Raw genomic sequence first — 25006 nt, 5'->3', positions numbered from 1 at the left:
GCTTATATATTAGTGTGTATAAAGACAGACAAGATCCAAATGAAAATACACAATATCTATAGAGCTAAATAAATCCATACATACTTATTTTCAGAAGGTATTTATGTACGGATGTACGTTGTTTTTTATTATTATTTAAAACATAACCCTCTCATATACTCTAAGCTGTCCTTAAACCTTACAGTTCTTCACCATTACTGAAAATAATTAAATCAAGGATAGTTTCATACAAAGATGTGCACAGTCATGGTCTGCCTGTGTAATTCAGAGAGAAAATCTGAGAGTGAGGGAAATAGGAGTCTAAAACATGATGTCCATTACTGCCTCATGATAAGGCATGAGACAGTAATGGACAGAGAAAAAAGGTTTACAATTAAAAAAAAAAAAAATAGAATGAAGAACGAAAGAGGGGGTGGAGCGAGAAGAGAAATTGGAGAGAGACAGAAGGAAAAAGAGAGACAGAGATTTTTTTTTTTTTTTTTTTGCCTGTCTGGTTTTCTATAAGAGGAACGAGAGGAGATAAGACTAAAAGGACTGTCACTCAGAGGAACAATCCTACCAGTGTCCCCTCTTGCTCCTGCTCCTCCCTCTCCCTCTCTCTCCAATTTCCACAGATTCCTGCTGAGATACAGTCGCTGTCCACAGGGACGGTTTGCTGACATCACCCACTACATACTGAGTGTCCTGCACTCTCGCTGCCCTGCCCCGCAACACTTCAGCACCGTGTGTACGGATGGACACACACACACAAGCACACATGCTCACCCACACACAGATTTTAACAGTATTTACCATGTGCTTCAGTATACTACCCAAATACAGTTTGCGTAACATGATAATTTCAATACCAATCAAAAATTAGAATGCTGTTCTCAGTAACTGGCTAATTAATAGCACCATCAATCACTGCTGTACAGCATTATGGGTAACAACAGTACGTTTTATCCTGTATAACATTTTCCTACTTTCTACTCAAAATGTATCGAGTAAAATCCTGACCTGCTGATCAGTGGATGATAAATAACGTTGTAGGAAAATATGGATCTAATTGAATATATAGCAGATATATGGAGGTAGTATACAGAATGTTGAATGGCTACACAGTAGATGGCATCTATGTCCAAATACTCCACTATATGATCCATGTATCTCCTGATTGTTTCTTCAATATACCAATGATGATATACCAGTGATACCAGTGATAAGTCAAGAGATGCCATGTCTGAACCGTACATCATGTACCGATCGTGCTCTTCCAGTTCACTGTAATACAGTATGAAAATGGTTTAGTGGGCAATTTCAAACGGTATGCTACCGTAACAGGTACAGTTAGCATGAATAGTATTTAATGCTATGATACGTATATGTTTCGAATGGATTCTGGACACAGCGAGACATCAGGAAAACTGTCAAGTAAAAAACTACCCATAATGCTATTGCATTATTCTGCAATTTGAATGACAGCAGCATAAACCAACACAGAAATCCTAAACATGCATCAGCGTTTGAGCTTCAGTATGGTTTCCATTTTAGCGTGTTGAAATTGTAATGTAATATGTTGATATCTCTCACATATTGCATGCACCTAACACCAGGTACTAAACATATACAGTATATCGTGGCTACCGTGGATAGTGATTCCTATTGGGGTTGTGTAAACACGGACGTTTTCGGACTTTTGAATCGGGCTTATTCTACGAGTAGTTTTTGGACACAACTATTTTGTCCATTGCTATTATATTTTCATTTGTTCCACAAAGATCATACAGAAAATAACAGTCAGAGCTGGAATTTCAGCTTGGGTTTGCTTTATTTGCCTTTCTGAGAAGATCAGTATTCATTTAAACTCAGAGCAACTAAAATGCGTCTACAATATTACCAGAAAATATTTTTTTTGTTTAAAAGAGAAATCATGAAATAATGAGAAATGATTTTGGAATCACTGGCAGGAACCAGTAAATCCACACCTGAAAAGCATGACCTTTAAACCCTGCGAAGGAGCAAGAGGCAGGGAGCGGGTAAGGAGAGCCGAGCTAAATTTGTGGAACCTATGGGCATTTTGGCAACACCAGCCAATGTGATCAAGCCAATTAAGGCACAGCTGAATTAAAGACACAGATAGAGAGGAAGAATAATAATTTCAATAGAGGTTCACTATTTTTTACAGTTTGCTACAACTCAAAAGAACTGGTATTCAGAGTTCATCAACAAAGAAGAACCAAAACGTTGATTCTGTAGATAACTGAAATGTATGAGGGAAAAAAGAGCAGCCTCCACCCTTGTGATGGGGCAAACTGGATTAACCCTACATAAAAGCAGACCCCCATATGCAGATCCACAACCATCGCATTTCACTACGTTTGATGTCTCCATCACCAGCAAAAAAGAAGGCAATGAAAGTTAATGTACCCCTGATGCAGAGGCGAGCCTTCCTATCACCTCCACAAGACATCTGAACCCGCCCTCTCCCCCTCTCTGGCGCTGCGGCACAGTCTCGCTCTGAAGCGTGCACAGCAAAGGTCAGGACTGAACCATCTTCTTATGGGGATCAAAGACATATCGCTTGAAATGCAAGTGAATGCCGACTGGCTGAGAATCGGCTTTGGGCTCGTCTTCGTTTGCTGGTTCACCTTTGGCTCCGCCTTTTCCTTTCTTCTTAGAGGTAGAGGATAACAACTGCTTGGTTTCCGGGCGGAGGCCCTCTGCAGAAAGGAGAGCAAGGGGAATATTTAGGTCAAGAAAAAAGATTGGCATCTATAATAAAACTAAAACAATAATGAAACATCATATAAACACAATACCATATCGACATAGTAGATCACAAGTTTCATTTTACAACTGCCCTCATATAATAAACCTATATCACACTGTATATAGTCCTACACCACGTACAGTACAGTTAGGTCGACGCAATAATCTCAGAGTGAGTGGATATGAGACATGATAGTGATCTCTTTTCTGCCCAGTTATGTGTGCAGCAGGTATCAGCGCTGGAGCCAGTATGGTGTGCCGACCCCGAGATGAACTGATGCCCTCATCGTCCTGACGCTGCTGATGATAGTTGATGACATTTACACTCCGGTCTCCCTGTGTCCTCCATCTGCTTAGTCCCAACACTCATCACAAGTTTCTTCTAAGTTTCTGTTAGACGCTCCTCATCTCATGCATGCACTGCAGATTCCTCTCTGGCACTGGCAGCATATCTCCTCCTTGTCTTTCTGTATGTGTGTGTGTGTGTGTGTGTGTATGTGTGTGCATGTGTAAAACAGAGAGAGTGTTTGTTTGTTTGCTTGCTGTTTTGCACACGTGGAGGTAAGAAATGTTCTGGGTTCACTGCTTTACACTCTGGCTGTCTGACCCAGCTCACAACGGCGCCAGCATTCTAGTTGTTATGGTTATGCCAATGTGAGGGTTGTTATGGTTGCAGGGCAGCCAGAAATCTCTTTATCTATGATCTGCTGAGCACGGCCGTAACCCCCTCCAACACACACACACGCACACAAGCCCACTGATATACTATACTATACTATACTATAATACTGATTTGTCTTCAAATACAAGTGATACACAAATGCACAGACATTTATAAAATAGCAGACTTTCAGGATTACCTTCTTACATCTTTGCCATCTTTCTTTATTTCTAGCTTCTTCTCTGCATACAACCAAAATTAACATTCTACATCTATCCAATCAATTAAGTTACTGCACAGACCCAAATTGTAGAATTTGAAATTTCACTTTAAAAGGGAAATGGGAGTTAAATGGTCATCACTGACTGTCTCAGAATTAAAGTCAAGTAAATGGGAAGTATGAGGCATTTGACTACTGCATGCAAACAGTACGGTTTATAACAATTAGGACTGAGGCATATGCATACAGACAAAAAAATGATACATTTTCTATCATTTTTGTGGCCTGAGCCTCTGCTTTGAAAAAAAAAAAAAAAAGTCCGGTGCCAGGCTTCTAGCCCTCAGGGGTTTGTGGGGATGAGTTTGGGGTCAGAAGCAGCGGGGAGGAGGGACAGAGAGGGATTTGACACAGTGAGAGCCTACGCTTCATGCAACTGTCATTCTCGCTTAAAATGTTTCATTGATTCTCTTTACTTTGCTCATGTGCCCTTACGGAAAGTGACTGATGAAGAATGAAAAGAGAAAGAGCAAACCCAAACACGCACGGAGCAACAGGACGAGGGCAAGATGGCAACCGAATACACATCTTCTCCCAAATACCCAGTGGAGTCTCAAAGAGCTCTACTGAATGTCTGTATTATGTTCATGTGGGAAGATATGTGTGTTAGTGTGTTGGAGTATGTGAGTGTGAGTGAGTTAAGAGGATGTAGGTAAGGTTCTCTCTCTCTAAATGTTTTTGTTTTCTCTTCCCTCCCGGTGTGGAGCCGTGGGTCGGAGCAACAGAAGGTAAAATAAACAGAGAGCAGACTTCCCCCGGAACACAGGCAATCCCCAGAGGAATCCTGGGAATGTGGCTCGGGATGTCAGGCCTACCACTCTCACCACATCCTGAAAACGGTCCGCAGAGCCCCAAAATCCAAGGAGAGAAAGAGAAAGTGCTCGGGGGGTGTGTGCAGCGATCGAGAGAGAGCCTTGCCTATGGTTTCCTTTGTCAAACTACATAACATCACTGTAAGCCCCTAATATATAAGTTTGTGCTGCCCAGCATCCGTTGAACAGTATCAGTAGTTTTAGACATTAGATAGATGTTTTCTAGAGAAAACAATCAATCCCAATTTCATCAAATCCTCACCTGATACTCGAATCTTGAACTTCCCGCTCTGTCCAAACCCGCCCTCGATAATCCCCGTCTCGCCTGTCGACAGCGTGACCTTCAACCCCACAAAGAGCTGCAGGTTGGTCTCTTTCTTGAACAGGTTTCGGCCAATCACAGTGTAATCGTCAGTCACCTGGGCAGAAGAGAGCGGGAAGAAGACTTATGAGCTGCAGCACTAATGATACAGTAGATATAATGAAAGCACAGAACCTGGAAAACACGATTAGAACAAATAATCGTTAAACAGTATGCGAGCGTGTCATCTAATTACATTAACTGTGCAAATTTCAGTGTGAGTTTGAGTTTGATCTCCCAGTTCCTTCCTTTGATGTCTAGACCTCGTGGGCCACCATGACTCCACTCTGTCATCGCGGCAGGGTGAGGAAGAAGAGCTCACCCTCTGTTCTGTACCCTCATCAACCACACCGCTTCTCCTGGGCTCGTCGTCTAGCTGCCTCGCGCTCTCTCTCTTGCATCCCTCCGCACATTTTTGCTATATTTGTTTGTATTTCTCGCTTATCACCCATCACTAAGCCGCTCTCACCCGCCGCTGATCTGATAACGGGAGGGCACCGCTCTGTCTCAAACTCACCCCCCACCGCCACCTCTTCCTTTCCCTTTTACCTAACCCTCATTCAATCTTGAACATTTGACCCTGATGTCCGTCAAGCGTGACTGATGCGCTGATAAAGATACAGTTGCTCTACGTGTCTGACAGACTGTACAAAGTGTGACTGGATGAAGCCGTCATATCTCAACAATGTCAGTTATGTGTCCCCTACGAAGGGAAATTCTTAAGTCTTGAAACATGACTGCCTCATTCTGGGTGAAAGACAAATGCTACGTCACATGGCCGTGGTCTGACCTCTCACACGCGCCGTTCAACTCCAGAGTCAGTGACTGGAGCTGTCAACAGCCTGAGGTGCTAACAGCAGGAAAACCTGTTCGCATGCTTGACCCCTGGCCTGCATCTGACCCTGCAGGAGGGTGACTGTGCACAGAGAAACTTAACTGTAGGCGGACTGAAAGAACAGTCAGACATTAGGAGAACGACATAGACGAAAAAACAAACTCAGCGGGTGTTGGCAAATAAAAGACTGATGTCATTAAGACAACAACACAGTTAGCTAAGATCAGATATAGATCAGCGTATGAATCAAAACTCGGGATTAAAAGGCAGAGCGTACAACAATCTAAGAGCAAGAAAGGAGAGAGAAAAGCAAAGCAAGCAAGTGAGAGAGAGGGAGAGAAAGAGAGAGAGAGATGCTGAGACAGAGAAGTGAGGAAAGGGTCAGGTTAATGTACAGAGCCATGTGGGTATTCCTGTGCCACTCAGGTGTGTCCAAACAGCGCCGGCATCTGACAGCCAGACAGAGCCAGTGGCGTCAGGCGGCCACCCACACACACCCGTGTCACAGCACACGCTAAGGCACGCATACCCACCCATGCCTCCGACGCTGCTCGCCAGGGCTGCGTATGCATGCTTGTTTGTGTGTGCGTGCCTGTTTTTGAACATACAATAGGGGCTCAGTCTCAGCGGCATGCTCCAGTGCCACCAGCGATGAGAAACATCCAAAAAAGAACAAAGAGAGCAAGAAGAGGGAATATAGGGTGACAGAGAGGGCAGAGAAGCAAGGGCAATATCAAGGGCAAGGAGGAAGTTTGACAGTCAGAGAAAGACAGTTTTGAACAGATAAAGTCAAAATATAAAGTGAAGAAAAATATGTTTTGATGAATTAACGACAAATTAAACTGTACAGTTACTCAATCAGTGGAAACACAAATATTAACGGGGTGATTTCTGTAGCCCGAGGGTCCACTCACCCTTTCCACCTGGCCCTCCTTGTGTTTGGTCTTGTAGATGCGCAGGCGAGGCAGGCCAGACTCAGCATAGCCCTTGTCTTCAAAGCCCTTTAGCAGACGCCCTTGGAAGGCCAAGCGGCATGCATTGGCGTGGATGTCTGTATCCAGCTTGGAGCCAATCACCAGGCAGAGTGAGGGACACGTGACCGGCCGCTCAAACTCCAACAGCGCCCACTGTTCCGGGTCAGGCCCCGAACCTGCCTCTCCCTGACCGGCGACATACTCCTCCTGGTAGAAGTACTCCCTGTCGAAGGAGAAGGGCGTGTCCAGCTGCGGCTCTGAGGGGGGTGGGTTAGCGTCTGAGGGGGGCTGGGGGGTTTCCACAGGTGGCAGGCCAAAGAAGGCCACCCTCGCCATGACTGTCTCATGACCCACCGTGATGTGGAACTTGGCACGGGTGGAGAGAGAGCCCTTGAAGTAGCCGATCTTCCTGACGGAGATGAGAGCTGCGTAGAGGGTCCGCAGGGACCCCGGGGTGCACACCACACCCCGTTCTAACAGTTTAGGGTCGAACTGTGTCACGCACACGCCCACACGGTCCCCCTGCAGGGCCCCCGACACTGGCTTCCGAAACATCTGCACCGACTTCACCTTCTTGGTCACCTGATGTCAGAGAGCATAGAGGTACGATGATTAGCACACTTAGACCTGTTAACACCTATAATTTACACTCATAAAGTTCTACAATTCACATATAGAATGCAAAAAATGACACAAGTGTATAGTATATTGTGAATGTACTGCTAAAAGCCCACACCTCACAAAGTAATCTTGTGTCTTTCCATCTTTTTACAATACAATTTCAATGATGTGGTCAGGTCCCAGATTAATCTAACATTTAAGACTTTACATCTAAACATGGAAGACAGTGTGAGCTGTCAATTACAGTAAAAAAAATAATCAGATATGATGTTTCTGCTTGTTCAATTTAATTCAACATATTTAAGGGGAGGAATCCAATTACCAACAGGTACAAGTATACAAAGACAACTAAATGACAAAAAGCCTCAAAAAATTAAAAACTATTACATATCATATTTAAGAAGCATGGACTTTTTGTTGGGAAAACGGGAATCATGTTTTGGGATAAAAATCTGATCATTTTATCAACAAGTATTGATAAAGATGGTAATTAATCATCCGAATTAACCCTTATAACCTATTGTGGTTTTTTTTTAAATTTAATCTATCTATCTACCTATCTATCTATCTATCTATCTATTTGTTTATTTAGGCTTGTGGTACACGGCATTCAATACTCTAAATACTGGATTTTAGTTGTGTGTCTGTACTCATACTGTAACAAATAAACAGCAGTCACACAGATGAAGGCGCTGTAACAACTGACTGTTAATTTAGCCATTTGCTGCCACCAAGAGGTGAACATGATAATTGCAGACAAAACTGCTGAGCCTGGCTGGAAGTATGAGTGACTGCATCTGGTCTAAATTACCCAACTCCTACGCTGCCAATCCACCCCCAGTCTCCTCATCCTTCCTTCGCCATAAACTGACACATCCTCTCGCCCCACTTTGCCATCCCTCCCTCCTTCTCCCCTCGTCCCGTCAACTTCTGAACTTCCGAAACATTCTCCAAAAGCCTTTCCAGCGTCGGGGATGTCGCTTGCTTGTCAATATCAGCAATATCATCATTCTGATTTCAGGTCTATTGATCGGAGCGCACCTTGAGGGCTGGGATTTCCACGGTGTCGTTGATGGCCAGCGACCCCTGCAGGATGGTTCCGGTCATGACTGTTCCCTGACCACGGATGGAGAAGCAATGGTCCACCGCCATCAGGAGGTCACCCTCGGGGTCTCTGTGAGGGAGGTACGTCTGTTTCTTCAACAGCTGAGACAGACAACGAGACCGGCAGAGAGAAAGGCACACGTATACACACACACATAAAAAGTTAACTGCTGTCATAACACTGCAAGGTCAGTGGTGACTGCAGGCATGTGTGACTCTGAAGCACACAAACACACATGCACAAATACGCACACACATAAAAGAGAGGCACTGCCCCTAATTAGAACCATATCTAGCTGGTGTTGAGTCTGTCTGTGCTGTGGCTTCACACACACACTGCCTGACACAGTGTCTCCTGTGTTTTACGTGCTGGTCTGAGGGACCCCTGATGTGTAAGTCATACCGCTGTTCTTCACACCCCAGGGAGAGGAATATTCACTCCCTAATACTGTAGCATTCTCTGTAAACTGAGTGATGTAAGCTACCACTTTTTCTTTTCCATAAAATTTACTCATTCTGGCCTCTGCTTCCTGCATTTTTCCCTGACGAGTAAATACTTGTATAATTTCTTAAAAAAGTACTCTCCGGATCAATTTGGATCATTAACTGTTAGCATATCAAAAATGTAACATGATCAGCCCTGAACACCATCTTGCTTTTCAGTCAGCCAGTAACCCAATTTTCAGGTACATACCAAGTTGAACGAAGCTAAACTTTTTGCCATTCAACTTTATTTAAATACAAACACTTGATGACTATCTCAACTCTACTTGACTACAATTTCAACCAAGTAACAGCACTTGCTTTTAGTAAAAAAAAAACGTCCTTCCCACCTCTATGAGCTACATCACTAACAATGGAGGGGCACTGGTGTGTTTCCTGACTTTACCTCTATTAGCTCTGGCACTCCATGTGGCTCCTCTGTGTCGGGGGCCTCCGGACCCCCAGGCTTCGCTGCCACAGCAATCACAGGACATTCCTTAAATCTGGCCAACAGAGAAATACCCATGTTGGAATTACTATATGTTTTGATATTAAACTAATGATTAAAATTACTTAAAAAAACATTTTAGAACCACTTTTTTATCAAAAGGATATAGGGCATTTTTTAATTTATACAGACAGTTGACAGTCCTGGGCCACTGCAGGCATATGTGTGGCTCCACAGGGGGAGGCCTTACCCACTCACACATCTCATACCCACTTACTCCTCACCTATGCAGGCCTTTGCTTGTCTATTTGCATACCTGGTGCCCTCCAGCGTTTTGTGCAGTCTCTTGGTCATTTTCTCAATGGCGCTCTGTCTCTTGTTGGGTGGCAGCAGGTCGATCTTGTTCAGGATAACCACCATGCGAGGGCAGGTCAGCTCTCCTATCAGCAGACACTCAGCGGTCTGAGTCTGCACCCCCTTCACCACATCCACCACCAGCATCATCAGGTCGATGATCTGAGCCCCTAGAGCGCACAAAACATGACACATCATCAACTGGCTGCCAGATTTGAGTGACATGCGAGGAAAGTCATTACAGTAGAATGACACTGAAATCTGCTGTAAAAGCCATTCCTGCATTCTTCTTCTTCATCCATACAAATTGAGCCGTTACGTAAACCCCTCTGAGTAAGTGTTTGGGTCTAGGATAAGTTTACCTATGAGATACTCATGCTGCATAATGGTTAGGGAGACTTGCAACAGTTATGCAGCCACCTGAGGGTGATGTAGACTCTGAGGTTGACAATAGCAATAAAAACAGGAACAGACACAGACGAATAACAAGAATACCAAGAATAACAGACTAACAAGAGGAGAAATTAAGGGAAGGGTGTACAAAAGGAGAGAGGGGGAGAGAGAAAAAAGGGCTAGAGGGCTGAAATTAGAGCTCAAGCTCACTTGGTTGTCTTTCCTCTCCCTCTTTTCTTTTCCTGACTTTGGCAGTCTCTCTTTCCTGTGCTCCCCTCTTTTCTCTCCTTCTATTTGGCTCTCTCTCTTTCCTGTGCTCTCCCCACTAGGGACAGGAGGGGAAGTTTAATACATACCCCAATCCCCACACTTTCCTTCCTCCCTAATCTACAGCATGTGCCATCCACTGGCTCACAGGCTTCATTTAATATTTAGGTTACAAGACACAGCCACATTCAACGTTGATCGAATGAGTGGCTCTATCCTGCTTTCTTAAGCCCTCATACCAAAACCTTTACTCCTACCACGATGTGCTTCTATTAACTCTCTGTTCAGCTCTACCAGGTTACAAAAGTGGCAGCTTGGTTGTTCAGTTGTGTCAGAGGGATGAAGGAAGAAAAAACAGGTAATACAGGCAGGCAGCGCCCCTGTGTGTAAGTAAGTCTCCTCATAGTCTCTTGTGGACTGCACCGCTGTAGTCACTTCTCCTCCCAACATCCTCTCAAGTGGAGACATTTACCTAAACTACTTGCAGATTGAAGGCGCCCTCTGCTGGATACGTCATTTTTTTAAACACAGCACAAAAGACATGATGCTCTTCCTGAGTGGAATATCAGTGAGCATGTAGTATAAAAATCCCATGGCATGGCTGAGTGTGCCAACATGTAGTTACCACTGACTGTCTATTAAAAAATGCACGTCAAGCACTGTCACCAGAGTAAATAACAACACCTGGCATGGACTGACAGACACCTGATACACAATCTTGTTTGACAAGGAGGCTTTTCACAATTTGTTTCACCAACAACTGCATGACATTAAAAGAGAGCTCACCCCCAATGATGGTGCGAATAAGAGAGGCGTGTCCCGGACAGTCCACCAGGGTGAACTGCAGGCTGTCGTACCGGTGCCCTGCACTCTCCCGCAGGTGGTCCGGGAGGTCCACCGTGAAGGAGGAGAAGCCGAGGTCCAGCGTGATGCCTCTTTCGCGGGACTGCGGGTTCTTGTCGAAGGCGGCGGTGGAGGCGGTGCTGCTCAACGCCCTGGCAAGCGACGTCTTCCCGCTGTCGACATGCCCAAGCACCCCCACGTTGAAATTCAACGTTTTAGTACGACTGTCACCTGAGTCTGCCATTTATTTCACTTGTTTGCCCTAACCAGCGTGTGTGTTTTTGCTGGACCTTGGACTGAACTCCAACGGCAACGTTAGCGGTTTGCTGTCCAACTTTAACTTCGCTGACATCCGATAAACGTCTTCTCAATCGACAAGTTGTCTTGAGTTTTTGGGCTGAATACCATTAAAGTACATATAAATAAGACATGAAACCAGTTGACACTTCTTCTTCCTGGGTGTCAATGCTTTCCATCCCGGAGATAACATCATAAAGCGGAACGTATGTTTTAATAAGACAAGTAAAAAAAAAGAAGAAGAAGAAAGCAAACACTTGTCAAAATAGCTCTTTGATTAAAAAATCATTATGAAATCTCGGCGGGACGATTAAACAACTCTACATTTGGTTGGTTTGTTGGTTTCACATCCGTTAGAAATTATTACTTAGATATTGACAAGTTTCTACTGGTTTCTACTACGTCGAATAAACTGAAACACAAACGGAAATGAAGACGCGAAGAGGCGTGGTTTGCCTGAAGGAAATAACTGACACGAGCTTTAGCCAATGACTTGGTTATATTTGACGACAAGGTCCAATCATTTTATTATCTTGACCAAAATGGGCGGTACTTCATGCTGTCCACTTCCTCCAATTTCCCTAGTAACCCACATGGAAACACATTTCTCTGTGTTTTGAGTTTCCGCGCCGATTGTGGCGGTGAGAATCAACTAGAGGCATAGGAGGCATTTTCGTTGCCTTTATTGTGCCTTTGTCGCTTTCAGGTCATATATTAGTAAACATAACACAACCATGAAGATCGAGGAGGTGAAAAGCACCACCAAAACTCAGCGGATCGCATCTCATAGTCATGTGAAAGGACTCGGGCTAGACGAGGCCGGGAATGCTAAGCAAACAGCATCTGGTCTAGTCGGACAGGAGACTGCTAGAGAGGTAATGTTCATGTTGCACTGAAGTTACTCTTGTATTAACTGGATAATTAATGACTTTGAGGTCTAAGGCTTTTTGCAAGGAAGCTCTGCCCATTGTAAGCAGTACATACAATCTCAATAGCTCCAGCAGGCTAGTCCTGAACAGACTGTGGTGTCGCTGTTTCGCACTCACTTCAGAGGTGGAGGTGAACTTGTAATGAATATGGGACAGGAGAGGCTAAATGAGACAATGTTACACAATGTTACTTCCAACAGTTCCAGCAGTGGCTTGTGTGTTCATTTGATAGATGTAACCAAGTTAAAATAAAGGAGAATACATTTTTAATTCTCGCTATGTACAATTAATGCATGAAAAAAAAGTCCCGTCACCGTTAATTGTTATTACTGCACATAAAGGCGAAAAACTGAAATGCATGTCAGATTTTAAGCGGTTTTCCAACAAGCTCCTGCAATAAAAGATAATTCTAATCAGTAGTCTGCACCGCTTCATTACAGATTGTAGTCAAATAAACGATACAATTTGCATATGGTGAACACCTGTCTGTTATACTCTGATGAAGATGTTGAGAGGATCTATACCATAATATAATAATAAGTCCATACCAAATAAAGGCCCAATGAACATTGTACTCTCCAATGAAAGTAATGCTGACAATTCAAAATTATGTATTTTTTTTGTTATTTTCACAATGTCTGCTATTAGCACTTAGTAGAGGTCCATTTGTGGCACAGAGCTCATCTCAGGAGGCCGTCCCACTACTCTGATCCACTGTCCTATTCCAACTTTTGTCCCAACACACTCCCCTACTGGAATCAAGTCCTCCTGGCATTTTATCCTTACATGGCAATAACTGAAACCAGTGAAATCAGTGGCACTTCATGTTTCTTTTTCTCTCTGTAGGCTTGTGGCATCATTGTTGAGTTGATCCGCTCAAAGAAGATGGCAGGGAGGGCAGTTCTACTGGCTGGGCCCCCCGGCACAGGAAAGGTACTGTGCACTGTTCATTCATTAGCAGTGAGGAAGCAGCACCGCTCTTGTTGAGTGTGTCTGCTGTTGTTGTTGCTGCAGATTGTGAGTATTTGAATTTTATTGACTCTCACCTCCCCTGTCTTCAGACTGCCCTAGCCTTGGCGATGGCACAGGAGTTGGGCAACAAAGTACCGTTCTGCCCCATGGTAGGCAGTGAGGTCTACTCATCTGAGATTAAGAAAACAGAAGTACTGATGGAGAATTTCAGGAGGGCCATCGGTGAGTGTTGTTTGAATACATTAACCCCCTCTATCATCTATCTCTTTCTCTCTCTTTTTCTCTGTCTCTCTCTGTCTTAAACACACAAATACAAAAGTCTAATACAATTGAATCAAAGCTAACTCCCCCGTCACAAGATACTCAACCCAACCCCTCACTGAGGAGTCCCGGGACACAGGAAGAGCAAGGTGCCCCGCTCCACGCCCTTCCCGCCGAGCTGAAAGGCAGGACTGGCAGAGGGGATTTGTGAGAGCGGCGTTGACAAGGGAGGAAGGCTCGAGAGGGGGGAAGGGGCTTGTCTGCCTGTTGATGGCACCTGTCACAGGGAAGGAAATGGAGCTTGGGTTGACAGAAAGGTGGTCATCAGCACCTTCGCTCCACCCCTGGAAGAGAACATGCAGAGAGGAGAGAGAGAGAGGGTGGGAGTGGGTTACATTCTGAGGTTGTCGTCACCCTCTCGATAAGCGCGCCGTGACAGACAGTCCCTGCCTTAAGCCTTGCTCCCTGACCCACACCAGACGAGATCAGCCACCTGTGTGCTAGTCATAACTCGGGGCACAGGCCATATGAAAGAGGAACAAGGATTACAGTGTGATCACGTTACATAGAATGATGCCCAGACGTTACGCGGGTACACACACACATGTTCTCTCTCTATCCGTAATAATATGCGCCGTTAGGTAGACTGAAGGATGTGGCGGCTTAGTTGATATAAGAATATAAAGGCCCGATTGAGTTCTCATTCTGTACTGTATGCCTGTGTGTCCCCCCCCCCCCCCCCACCTTTAGGATTGCGTATCAAGGAGACAAAGGAGGTGTATGAAGGAGAGGTGACAGAGCTGACCCCCTGTGAGACGGAGAATCCCATGGGTGGCTATGGAAAAACCATCAGCCACGTCATCATCGGCCTGAAGACCGGAAAAGGCACTAAGCAACTCAAGGTCAGATTGGGAGTTATAATGCGGATGGGATTCTCTCTGTGTTCTCTCTGTCTTTACATTTGTATCTGTCCCAGTGCTGCTTGTAAAGCACCTTGAGCTGCATTGTATGTATGAAAGGTGCTATATAAGTCAAGTTTTGTTATCATTATTAGTAGTAGTAGTATTTTTAGGTATTTTTCCTGATCTAGAGGATTGGTTTATCAGCCTGGAAACTATATTAATTATCAAGAATCAACACGTCAGGGTCCTAGGCATTTTGTTAAAACATTTCCCCCTTCACACCTGAACAGCACCATGAACATGTGTCTCATGTCCTGATTGTGTCTGGATATGTATTTCTAGATTATATTTACACCTTACATAAAATCAAATGCATCTCCAAGTACACATGGGAATCTGATCTCTCTCTTTCCATCTCAAAATTATTTATGCCCTTGAAAATTGGTAGAAAAACACCTCTTCTCACTTCATTCCCCATCCACGAGTATCCTGAAATCAATTTTTGGTACCGTCAGAGTTGTCTGCCACCTGTTTTATTTTCATGCACTTTGCGGTTGGATCAGTACGCAAAAGTTTATTTCTGTTTATCTAGTTGTTAACATGTGGATTGGTGATGTGCTGTGTTTTTATTAATCTGGCCAAGTGCGTCTCTGTCCACATCTGGAGGTGTTTTGTTAATCAGATCAGTGCTGCTTGGGTTCAGTTATGTCTGGATTGTATGCGTTTCTTTTCTCAAAACACAATCCAGTCACTCAGAATGTATGCCAGGTGTGAAGAGGATCTATGAAGCAGATGATCACAGTAGAGCCAGCATCTTATTAAAAGTCTCTATCTTGTTTCCTAAGTTGGATCCCAGTATTTATGAGAGTCTTCAGAAGGAGCGTGTGGAAGTGGGAGACGTCATCTACATTGAAGCCAACAGTGGAGCTGTCAAGGTATATCCCCACTTTACTGCCTCACAACCTGCACACATTCACTTCCGTCAAATAAACTTAAATGGTGCAAAAAGTTGTACATACTATAATGCACTAAATTGTGTCTGGAAATGTCATTGATAGTTGTAAAACATAAGTAAAAGCTGTAACAGTAGGCTTGAAGAATTAACTCATAAGAACAAAGTCAGGTGTTTTTTTTTGTTTTGCCCGTCCTCTCCAGTCCTTCACGCTGGTTTTCTGTCATCTCTCTCAGCCCTGCATGAAAGCTCTGTTGCATCTCTACTGTACTCTACTCTGGAATGAACCTCTCTCATTCCTGCAGTGCTTCATAGGGCCGGCTCCCTCTATCTCTCCATCTCCCCCGTTGCCTCTGTTCCAGCAGTGGGCCTTGTGGCCTGTTGACAGGCTGCGTTGACGGGTCCTTTAATCGGCGCAGGTGGGCCGGGGGCGCAGGCCGCCTCTAGTCAGAGGCCAAAGGAGGAGGGGTGGACACCACATTTGTTACTGTTGACAGCCATCTCACGAGCCTTCTTCTCTGACTCTTTCATCCCTCCCTTCTGCATTGGGCTGGCACTGGGTTCAATCATACACCTGCTCTCCCTCCTCCCATATCCTCTTTTGTTTCACTCCAGAGCAGCATAAGACAACCTTCTATTCTTTTCTCTTTAGCCATCGGTAGTTTTTAATTTTTTTTATTTTTATTAACCCTCTCTTTATCCTGCGTCTTTGCAGAGACAAGGTCGCTGTGACACTTTTGCCACAGAGTTTGACCTGGAGGCAGAGGAGTATGTGCCGCTGCCCAAAGGCGACGTCCACAAGAAGAAAGAGATCATCCAAGATGTCACACTGCATGATCTGGATGTTGCAAACGCCAGACCCCAGGTACACACCTGCAATAGCACAGTAACAGTGAAATGAGCGGTACATTTCACATATTACCAAATAGATTGCTAGTTTGCAGATTTATCTCTCATTCTTCGATATTTGCTTGTTATTTTCTCTCAGGGAGGCCAGGACATCCTCTCCATGATGGGACAGTTGATGAAGCCCAAGAAGACAGAGATCACAGGTTTGGAAAAACTTAAAACAACCTCCTGCAGACATCACCAGCCGGCTCAGTTGACTTTTCTTGTTCACTCATGGTCTTCCTCGCCTCTTTCCCGTTCCAGACAAGCTGCGTGCCGAGATCAACAAGGTGGTGAACCGGTACATCGACATGGGCGTCGCCGAGCTCGTTCCCGGTGTGTTGTTTGTGGACGAGGTGCACATGCTGGACATCGAGTGCTTCACCTACCTCCATCGAGCCCTGGAGAGCACCATCGCCCCCATCGTTGTGTTCGCCTCCAACAGGGGAAACTGCCTCATCAGGTGGGCCTGTGAATGTTTAGCAGTTCCAAAATGTATTTTATTGGGAGATATATGACTTTACTGTCATTAAAACTAAACTATCAAGATTTGTGTTGTTAACCGTCCTCTGTCGTTCACCAGGGGAACGGAGGACATCAGCTCTCCCCATGGGATTCCTTTGGACTTGCTGGACAGAGTCATGATCATCCGCACCATGCTGTACACACCACAGGAGATGAAGCAGGTGAGTGTGACCGCCGCAGTATCGGCATGTGTGATGCATGATGTCTCTGTCTGTGCATTCGCCGTTGCTAATGACGCTGCGGTTTGTAGATCATCAAGATCCGCGCTCAGACTGAGGGGATCAATATCAGCGAGGAAGCACTTACTCACCTGGGAGAGATTGGCACCAAGACCACCCTCAGGTAAAGATGCACATCATGTCACTTAATTAGTCGTAGTGTGTGTGTGTGAGTTTGTGTATACTGAGTGGCTCTCTCTTCCCGTTTCCTCTCAGGTATGCCGTACAGTTGCTGACCCCCGCCAGTCTGCTGGGGCGCGTCCAGGGAAAAGAGGGTGTGGAGAGAGAGCAGGTAGAGGAGATAAACGAGCTGTTCTATGACGCCAAGTCCTCCGCCAAGATCCTCCAAGACCAGCATCACAAATTCATGAAATGAGACTCTGAATGTCCACCTGTTCGTTTTCTTTCGTTTAACTCTCTTACACAGGGTTAGCATTTTCAGTCTGTTGTTGCCCGGTTCACTTTATTTCCTCCATCCTTGTACCAAGCTTCATTCCTTTGCGTTCTTCCATACTTTACTCCCCTCTTCATCGCTGGAGTCTCCCTGGCTGTGCCTCATTTACTGTAGTAGATTTGTTCTAATAAATGTTTTATTCATTCTGTTTGTTGATGAAAATAGATTTTTTTGAATAAAAAGAAAAAGATAAATTTGAGTTTTCTTTAGTATTTTTAGATTGCTGTATTACAAACAGCCAAGCATACACATTTACTAACACAGACAGAGTCTCGGCACCTAACACATGATGGATTAGACAGAAGGTTCTGAAACACATTTATGTAGTGTCCAAGCTTTTTATTGATTATCTTACAGAAATTACTTTTAGATTGTTGTTGTTTGACAGACCATCACAGTCCAGGCATACAGTTGTGCAGACCAGAGTATAATGTTTAGATTTTGACATGATGAAGAAAAGCATCTAAAGCTCACAGATGTTTTGCTCTTGTTGGTACAGTATTCAGCATTGTCATACATTGTGGTTTTCTACTCCTGCACCCTAAAACTATGGGTGAAAAGTGAAACAGCAGTTACATTAGCAAAAGATATGTATTTAGAAATGTCAAATACAAAATGTCAAATTATAGAAATGTGTGCATATAGAATAGTGGGGGTAAAGTTATTCATCAACACAATAGAAGTTTAAAAAAAAAAAAAAAAAGAGTGCCACAACCACACAGTATTGAGTGCAAAAAAACGTGTCACCCTTTCACAAAGAACATGAATCCACAGAAAAAGAGGCTTTAAGCAGAGTTTTTCCCTCTGTATGAAAGGTGCAGAAGTACAGCAGGAAAAAAATAATAATAATAAACCCTAATGGCATAACTTCAGACTGAAACCAGCTGTCCAATGGATGGCAGAGAAAGACTTCTACTTCCTTATTGGTCGAGCTGAGGGCTTGTTGAAAGCGGTCTCTGCTCCTGACCTCACTCCACTGAACACAGAAGGGGCGGCTTTACCCACTTTCTCTGTGAATAAAGTGACAGACAAGGATCTATGAATATTTCACTCTGTTAATGAGGCAGTAAGAAGGATTATATAAGACAGTGGATATGCTCTGTATAAATACACACACACTTCGTCCCATTGGGTGAGGGAGAACACTGTTTGACAGGAGTCTCCCCTTCATCTGAACCCTCCTTAAATTGCCCCTCTGTATATGGAGTGGAAACTTCTGCATCATAAGAAACGCCCCTCACACAAAGTCTCTGCCATTGTTTAGCTCTAGAAATGTGACTTCATCTTAACCAGATGCAGACTGCAAGAGATTGTTTCCTCACACACTTTCACCTGCAAGACTAATCACTTTGCCATGAGAAGTGTTTGGCGCTCACCACACTCTTCCATTACTTCGAACGTCTTGCTCTTCGCCGCCCCGCTTGTCCCCAGTTTATCCTTTGCTCCAAGCAGGTCCTCTTCTCTCACTTCGGGACGCTGCACTTGTTCATCTTCTCCCTCACCTGGCTGAAGAGCGGTAAGCAGGAAAACAGACGACAGGAGACATCTGAGATTTCTAGCACTCCATAACTCCATTCAACAACATGATGAGATAATGAATCTGTTTTAGAACTCAAATAGTGTCCTTACTTGAGACATGTTGCTTGAGTAGATAAGGAAATTCTCCTCCCTCTGTCAGCCTTCCCTCCTTTTCTCTTGTGTGTCCAGCCCAACAAACATGCACATATATACACAAGTGATTCTCCAGTGGACTATAAATCTGCTCGAAAGGCTAGTGAGAGACTCAGTGTGGACTCCTCCTCTTTTCTGTCTTTCTCCCTGGTTCTGTTTTTTCTCATGGTGTGCAGTCTTCCCTGCTGCTTCATTAGGGAATGATGAGATCACTGCTACAAACTGGCTCAGTTAAAGCTACATTCCTCCAACTAAATTCCAGAGGGGCAAAAGTATGACAAATACAGTCCATCCCTCTGTGTTGCACTCTCTTGAACCTTCTCTTTCTACCAGCATTGGTAATGTAGCCGAACAAATCTGACTCCAAAGTCCTTGATATGTAGCTGTCTCAAGACATCAAGCTTACTGACAAACTTTACACCATGCCAGAGTTAGTTACATATACAGTAGGTTCAAAGTAACAGAACAAGAGAGAAAGAAATGCATTGCACTCCATCAAAAGAATGTCGTTCCCACCCCTTCCTGCCTCTTTTCCATAATTACATCATTATTTTGCCCTTAGGGACCCTAATTTCAGCAGCACTGTGTACAGAGGAAGGACCAACAAATAACCAGAGACTATTTCCCCAGATGCCAATGAATTACTGAGAAATCTGGGAAAGCAGAGCTACATCTCTCTTTTTAGGACAGAGCAAAAAGCATAACAAGTGTACATAATGTGCAAACTCATGCTAAAGGATACATTCTGGAGTTAGTCTAGAAAATATATTTTGTTGCAATAAAAAAATGTAACAGCAGCAGTAACTGAACATTTCCTTCATGAGCAATAAAGATAAGCATATGTTTGAGAGGCAGATGAAAGGAGTTATCCATTTTACATAGAAAATGTTACCAAACATTTGTAATCTTAAAATATAATTAGGCAAACTGTAAAAAAATAGACTCAATCCCAACTTTGTTACCATGTCAAAAAGAAAAATCATGCAAACAGACTTATGGGCATCACATTTTATGAGATGAATGAATTCCTAAAAGACAGTATTGGTATGGAGGATACATAAACAATCACATCTGGTTTTCATAAACAAACTACAACACAGAGGCTTGGTGGCTCACTGATATCAACTCAAATCTAAACTGATCAACAGGAAATAATTTGATTAATAATTTCATAATATAGACCCTGAGTAAGGGGCCATGGTTACTGTAGGCACTACATCTATCAGAAACCGTATTTCATCTCATCTTTTGTAATGTTCATACTAGAGATAACTCTCTATACTATACATTCAACTATACATTAATTTTTTTCTGAAATGTGTTCGGCAGCTAGAACTCCTCCAAAATGGTAAAAAGCATTTATGAAAAACCTGGATTTCTGCTCCTTCTACATGTCAATATTTAGGCAAGAAATTATCACTATTTTGTCTGTATGTTTTTACAATCATTTGTATTGAAGTCTCCATGAGCTTTGGTCTTCTCTCTCTCTCTCTATTCAATTAAATGAAATTCAAATCAGTGTGCTTTATTGGCATGACAGTTTACAAACAAACAGTATTGCCAAAGCATGTAACAAAAAAATAAATCATCAATTAACCATTTCAGAAAATGAATCCCATCCCCTCCCATGTGTCATTTTGTGTATGTGTGTGTGTGTGTGTTGCTGTGACTCCACTGTCCACTGACTATCAGTGTTTCTGTGTTTATGTAACTTATAAAATATAATATTTAGCCATTAAAAACAGAGCTTTTCACATACATCTCTCTCTATCGCTCTCTCTCTCTCACACACGCACACAGTTCTAGTTTAGTGTGGCAGTTCTTTTGGGCTAATTAAACATAGCCAACTTTTTTTTTTTTTTTAAATCATTCATTTCAATCTAACACTTACAGCAAATGTCAATCATATTGCCTTAGTTTATTTGTTTATCCAGGATAGATTGGGTTAGACTCAGTAACAAGAACAACTGTTGTGACCAAGGTCCATATTGCTTCACCCAGGATTGGATCCCAAAACATTCATGACATGTCTTCTTCATACTTGCATGTACCAACACAGGAATGATCCAGTGTGACATATCCACATCATGCCCTCACAACGCAGTGTGCACGTACACACACACACACACACACACACACACACACACACACACACACACACACACACACACACACTGAAGATCTCGCAGGAGTTGCTGTCTCGTTGCTTTGAGCACAGCCGGCAACTGTCAGCCCAGTGGGTGTCATCTCTCCTGCTTGAGGTGGAAGTGAAGGGGTGCTTCCAGTCCAACACACCCATTTCCAGAGAGATTTAAGTGTGTTTCTTTCTGTACTGAGGTAAGAGCTGAGTCCTCACAAACCGAATAAGTTGAGTCTCCGTAAGAAGAACAGTTACGAGCACACTCAGTAGACACACTGCTCCCACGGCGATATGGGCCAGTCTTAGCAACCAGCCGCTGTCACAGCAGAAAACACCCTGAAACCACAGAATACAGCAGCTCAAGTTACATTGATTTGTACAGGAGACAACATATAGATTACAAAGATAATCTACAGCAATTCATGACAATCTCTGGATCGCTGTTCTTCAGGAAAATGGACTTAAATGACTTAAAATGAATAAAATAACAACATGATAGTTCATATTCAGAAAATAAGTGGCCAATAAGCAGACGTTTTTCTGGTACCTCAGAGAGCGCAGTGACAATTGCACTGAGGGCAAGTGCGAGTAGCAGGACTGGGGAGGGCAACAGGCCTCGCAGGGGCTTCCATGGACTCGACTGGAAGTAGCGGTGTATGTAGAGAAGGCTGTGAAGGATGCGGAGGCCCATGTTCAGACAGTTAGCCATGATGAAACCAACAGCTCCAGCCCACCATGTCAGCATGTAGGACAGGAACAGGAAAGACACAGAAAGAGCCAGCATCACCAGGTTATACCTAAAGACAAGACAAAAAAAAAAAACAGGTCAACTGACAGGTTTCATGTTGTATAATCATTGAAACTGTGTGCGTGTGTGTGTGTGTGTGTGTGTGTGTGTGTGTATTTGTATGTTCTCACTTGTCAACCTCCTCTTGGCTCATAGCAGCAAATACAAAGCACTCTGTCACGCCATTGACAGCCAGCAGGAGGACATAAGAGCTGTAGCATCGCAGCAGAGTGGGCCCTTCAACAAAATTTAAATATACCATGACTAACAACACCAAACAGAACAGAACTTTTCAGATATACATCAAAGAACCAGATTAATATTTCTGTGCTTCCTATGATTTGGGTTGTAGCGGACCGACCTGCCCCACTGCTCAGCAGAGAGCCGCCGTAAATGTCCAGAGCCAGGTGAGAGTAGGCGTAACCAAACACTGTGATAATCAGACCAATCACAAGCACCAGTTTCAGCAGGCTCTCCAGGACTTCTGCTACAATAGCGACTTCCTCCTGTGGACAAATCCACACGGAGAATCAATACCACAACATAAAATGTCAGAACCAACAAAGATTCCATGCCGAGCCATTCACAAGGAAGGTCTAAAATTTCAAGTGTTTGGTTCAATTTCCAAGATTCAGACCTGTTTCTGACTTTTGACATCGCGCCCTCTCTCCAGCACTTTGGCAAAGAAGACATAGAAGCTTTCCTCGATGGGCAGGAAGATGAAGCGTGCCACCATGGAGCCCAGGTTATTGACGATGTCATAAACGCCCTGGTCTCCGAAGCTGAGGACATTCAGGAAGGTCATGACGTAACGCTCACCCTCCGTCAGGATCTGCTTCAGGAAGGACTGCTTGAAGAAGCTCCATGTCAGCCGGGCCAGTGTCCAGTCAATCAAGGGCTACAAACACAACAATAGAGTGGGGGGGGGGGGGGGGGGGGGGACAATAGACTTAGTAGTTAAACTGTACATCTTGTAACTGAAGGTCATCGGTTTGATCCCACAGGCTGATTTAGTGCTATTCCTTGCCAAAACTACCTTGCATACCTGCTCCAGAGGCATGAAGCCTGGCTCTAACCCCTCTGGTGAAACACATAATTACAGATGTTACAGCTGTGTGTCACAAAAATCCAATACATCAGATCAGATGAAGCTTGAATGATCCCTGTGGGGAAATTGGGTTATGTATTTCACTGTAAAATAAGACATCTGCAACATCCAAACATTATCCCACTAATATCCGGTATAGGACTGAATAGACAGTGGTGAGAGTGTAGTGTTGAGTTGAGGTGCAGCTTTAGTTGTAAGTGCTACCTTTCCATCAGCTCTGCAGATCAGCAGTTCTCCAACATGTTGCAGAGGAAAAGACGTCTTGGCGGCTTCTTCAGAGCCCAGGAAACGAAGGAAGTAGGCAGCATAGCACAGCACCAGGAATCCTGTGTACACCAGCTAAGAAAAGACATACCTTAAAAAAAAATGCTTAAAATCAACAGTACAAAAGAAGTATTTAAAGCAATAATGAACCACAGTTCTTACCTGAGCAGCAGAAAAGATGTACAGGCCCCATTCAGGAGCAGACACCACCAGCACCACAGTTATTAAGCACTTAGCGATCATTGCTAAGCTCTCAGCGACCACCTTCAGCCTGACAAACATGTGGGCTTGAGCCAGGACCCAGAGGGGTTCGGCCAGCAGCTCCTGCACTGCGGCCAAGGCAAACATCCCCACAGCGGGGCCATAGTGAGGGATAGTCTGGGGATCTGGGACCTCCAAGAGCCACAGCCACACACAGACCAGCAGGGACGCCCATACTACACCGAGCGGCAAGCTGAGAGGTGGGAAAGGGATGGAGAGACACACACAGACTCATTACAGACACACAGGAAAACACCATGTGTAATCACCATGTGTATCATGTGTAAAGTCTGGTCTTTCTTGGCCAGTGGAAGCCGCTGCGATCCTTGTTGTAAATCCAACTCACGTCAGCCACAGCAGGTTGATCACTTGTCTCCAATTGTGGCCTGTCCCAGATCCCCCGCTCAGACAGGCTCTCCGGAAAGCCTCTCTGGACAAGAAGACTAATGTGGAGTACAGTAGTGTAAGTCTGCATGAAACACACACACACACACACACACACACACACACACACACACACACACACAAAGGTTACATCTACAGTCCTGTCAGGATGCATTGTGCTCTTTCTCCTCTGGCTTCTGGTACTCTGCTCCCATCACAGCACCTGTCAGACTTACCTGACATTGACTACCCCAATCAGCTCTTTGGACACAAACCGTAGTGTGAATGCATTCAGCAAGAAGGTGAGCACACGGAACATCACCTGAGATATGATCAAGACAGCCGTATTAATCATTTATCACCCAAGACAAATGTAGGTAGAAGTAGGTAGAAGACTTTAGCTCAGACTGGACCTACAGTATTGTGTCCATTTACCTGCAGCAATACATTATATGATGCAAGAGTGGAAGCATTCTTCAGTACATCTTGAGAGCTCATCTTGAAGTCCCACCGACTCGCTGGCAGCTTTTTTTTTGTCCAGCGAGAATTTCACTATCCACCTCGTTCCGCAGGCAGGGGAAATAAAATCATTTCAACGCCAACGTGGTCGCTACGAAACCGCCATACTGTATAACCGTCACTAAAACTGTAGCTCCTAATTCTTCCTGAACAAATGTGAGGTCCTTTCACAGCAGCAGGTCCCTGTTCCACTTCCGTACACACTGTACGGATGGACACGTCACCACGTCAGGTACGTCCGAAGCTTCATGCTGGCGTTTGTGCCGCTAGGGGGCGTATGAATCTTTCTG

At 44.2% G+C, this 25006-nt stretch overlaps 4 protein-coding genes across 4 annotated transcripts; 1 reads left to right on the top strand and 3 right to left on the bottom strand.

The window, feature by feature from the left end:
- Window positions 1–1784: 1784 nt before the first annotated feature.
- On the bottom strand, window positions 1785–11605 carry eefsec (eukaryotic elongation factor, selenocysteine-tRNA-specific). The gene is made up of 7 exons (XM_071916551.2): window positions 11128–11605; window positions 9644–9851; window positions 9286–9382; window positions 8334–8498; window positions 6612–7253; window positions 4764–4920; window positions 1785–2702 (listed from the first exon to the last, which is right to left on the bottom strand). Exons 1-7 carry the CDS (start codon window positions 11426–11428, stop codon window positions 2521–2523), a joined length of 1752 nt encoding a protein of 583 aa, XP_071772652.2. The 5' UTR covers window positions 11429–11605; the 3' UTR covers window positions 1785–2520.
- Window positions 11606–12079: 474 nt separating this feature from the next.
- On the top strand, window positions 12080–17764 carry ruvbl1 (RuvB-like AAA ATPase 1). Its single transcript, XM_071916552.2, has 11 exons — window positions 12080–12356; window positions 13257–13343; window positions 13472–13604; window positions 14394–14545; window positions 15391–15480; window positions 16213–16362; window positions 16486–16549; window positions 16650–16848; window positions 16969–17071; window positions 17161–17252; window positions 17345–17764. Exons 1-11 carry the CDS (start codon window positions 12216–12218, stop codon window positions 17502–17504), a joined length of 1371 nt encoding a protein of 456 aa, XP_071772653.1. The 5' UTR covers window positions 12080–12215; the 3' UTR covers window positions 17505–17764.
- A 142-nt stretch (window positions 17765–17906) lies between these two features.
- Window positions 17907–19654, bottom strand: mustn1a (musculoskeletal, embryonic nuclear protein 1a). Its single transcript, XM_071916539.2, has 3 exons — window positions 19212–19654; window positions 18959–19088; window positions 17907–18592 (listed from the first exon to the last, which is right to left on the bottom strand). Exons 1-3 carry the CDS (start codon window positions 19218–19220, stop codon window positions 18495–18497), a joined length of 237 nt encoding a protein of 78 aa, XP_071772640.1. The 5' UTR covers window positions 19221–19654; the 3' UTR covers window positions 17907–18494.
- Window positions 19655–20762: 1108 nt separating this feature from the next.
- rft1 (RFT1 homolog) lies at window positions 20763–24788 on the bottom strand. Its single transcript, XM_071916498.2, has 10 exons — window positions 24633–24788; window positions 24434–24519; window positions 24160–24282; window positions 23715–24006; window positions 23493–23627; window positions 22818–23078; window positions 22542–22686; window positions 22312–22417; window positions 21941–22190; window positions 20763–21729 (listed from the first exon to the last, which is right to left on the bottom strand). Exons 1-10 carry the CDS (start codon window positions 24693–24695, stop codon window positions 21565–21567), a joined length of 1626 nt encoding a protein of 541 aa, XP_071772599.1. The 5' UTR covers window positions 24696–24788; the 3' UTR covers window positions 20763–21564.
- Between the last annotated feature and the right edge of the window lie 218 nt (window positions 24789–25006).

Source organism: Centroberyx gerrardi, chromosome 5 (genome assembly GCF_048128805.1).
Source record: "Centroberyx gerrardi isolate f3 chromosome 5, fCenGer3.hap1.cur.20231027, whole genome shotgun sequence".
Lineage (NCBI taxonomy): Eukaryota > Metazoa > Chordata > Actinopteri > Beryciformes > Berycidae > Centroberyx > Centroberyx gerrardi.
This window is presented reverse-complemented; position numbering and strand designations above follow the sequence as displayed.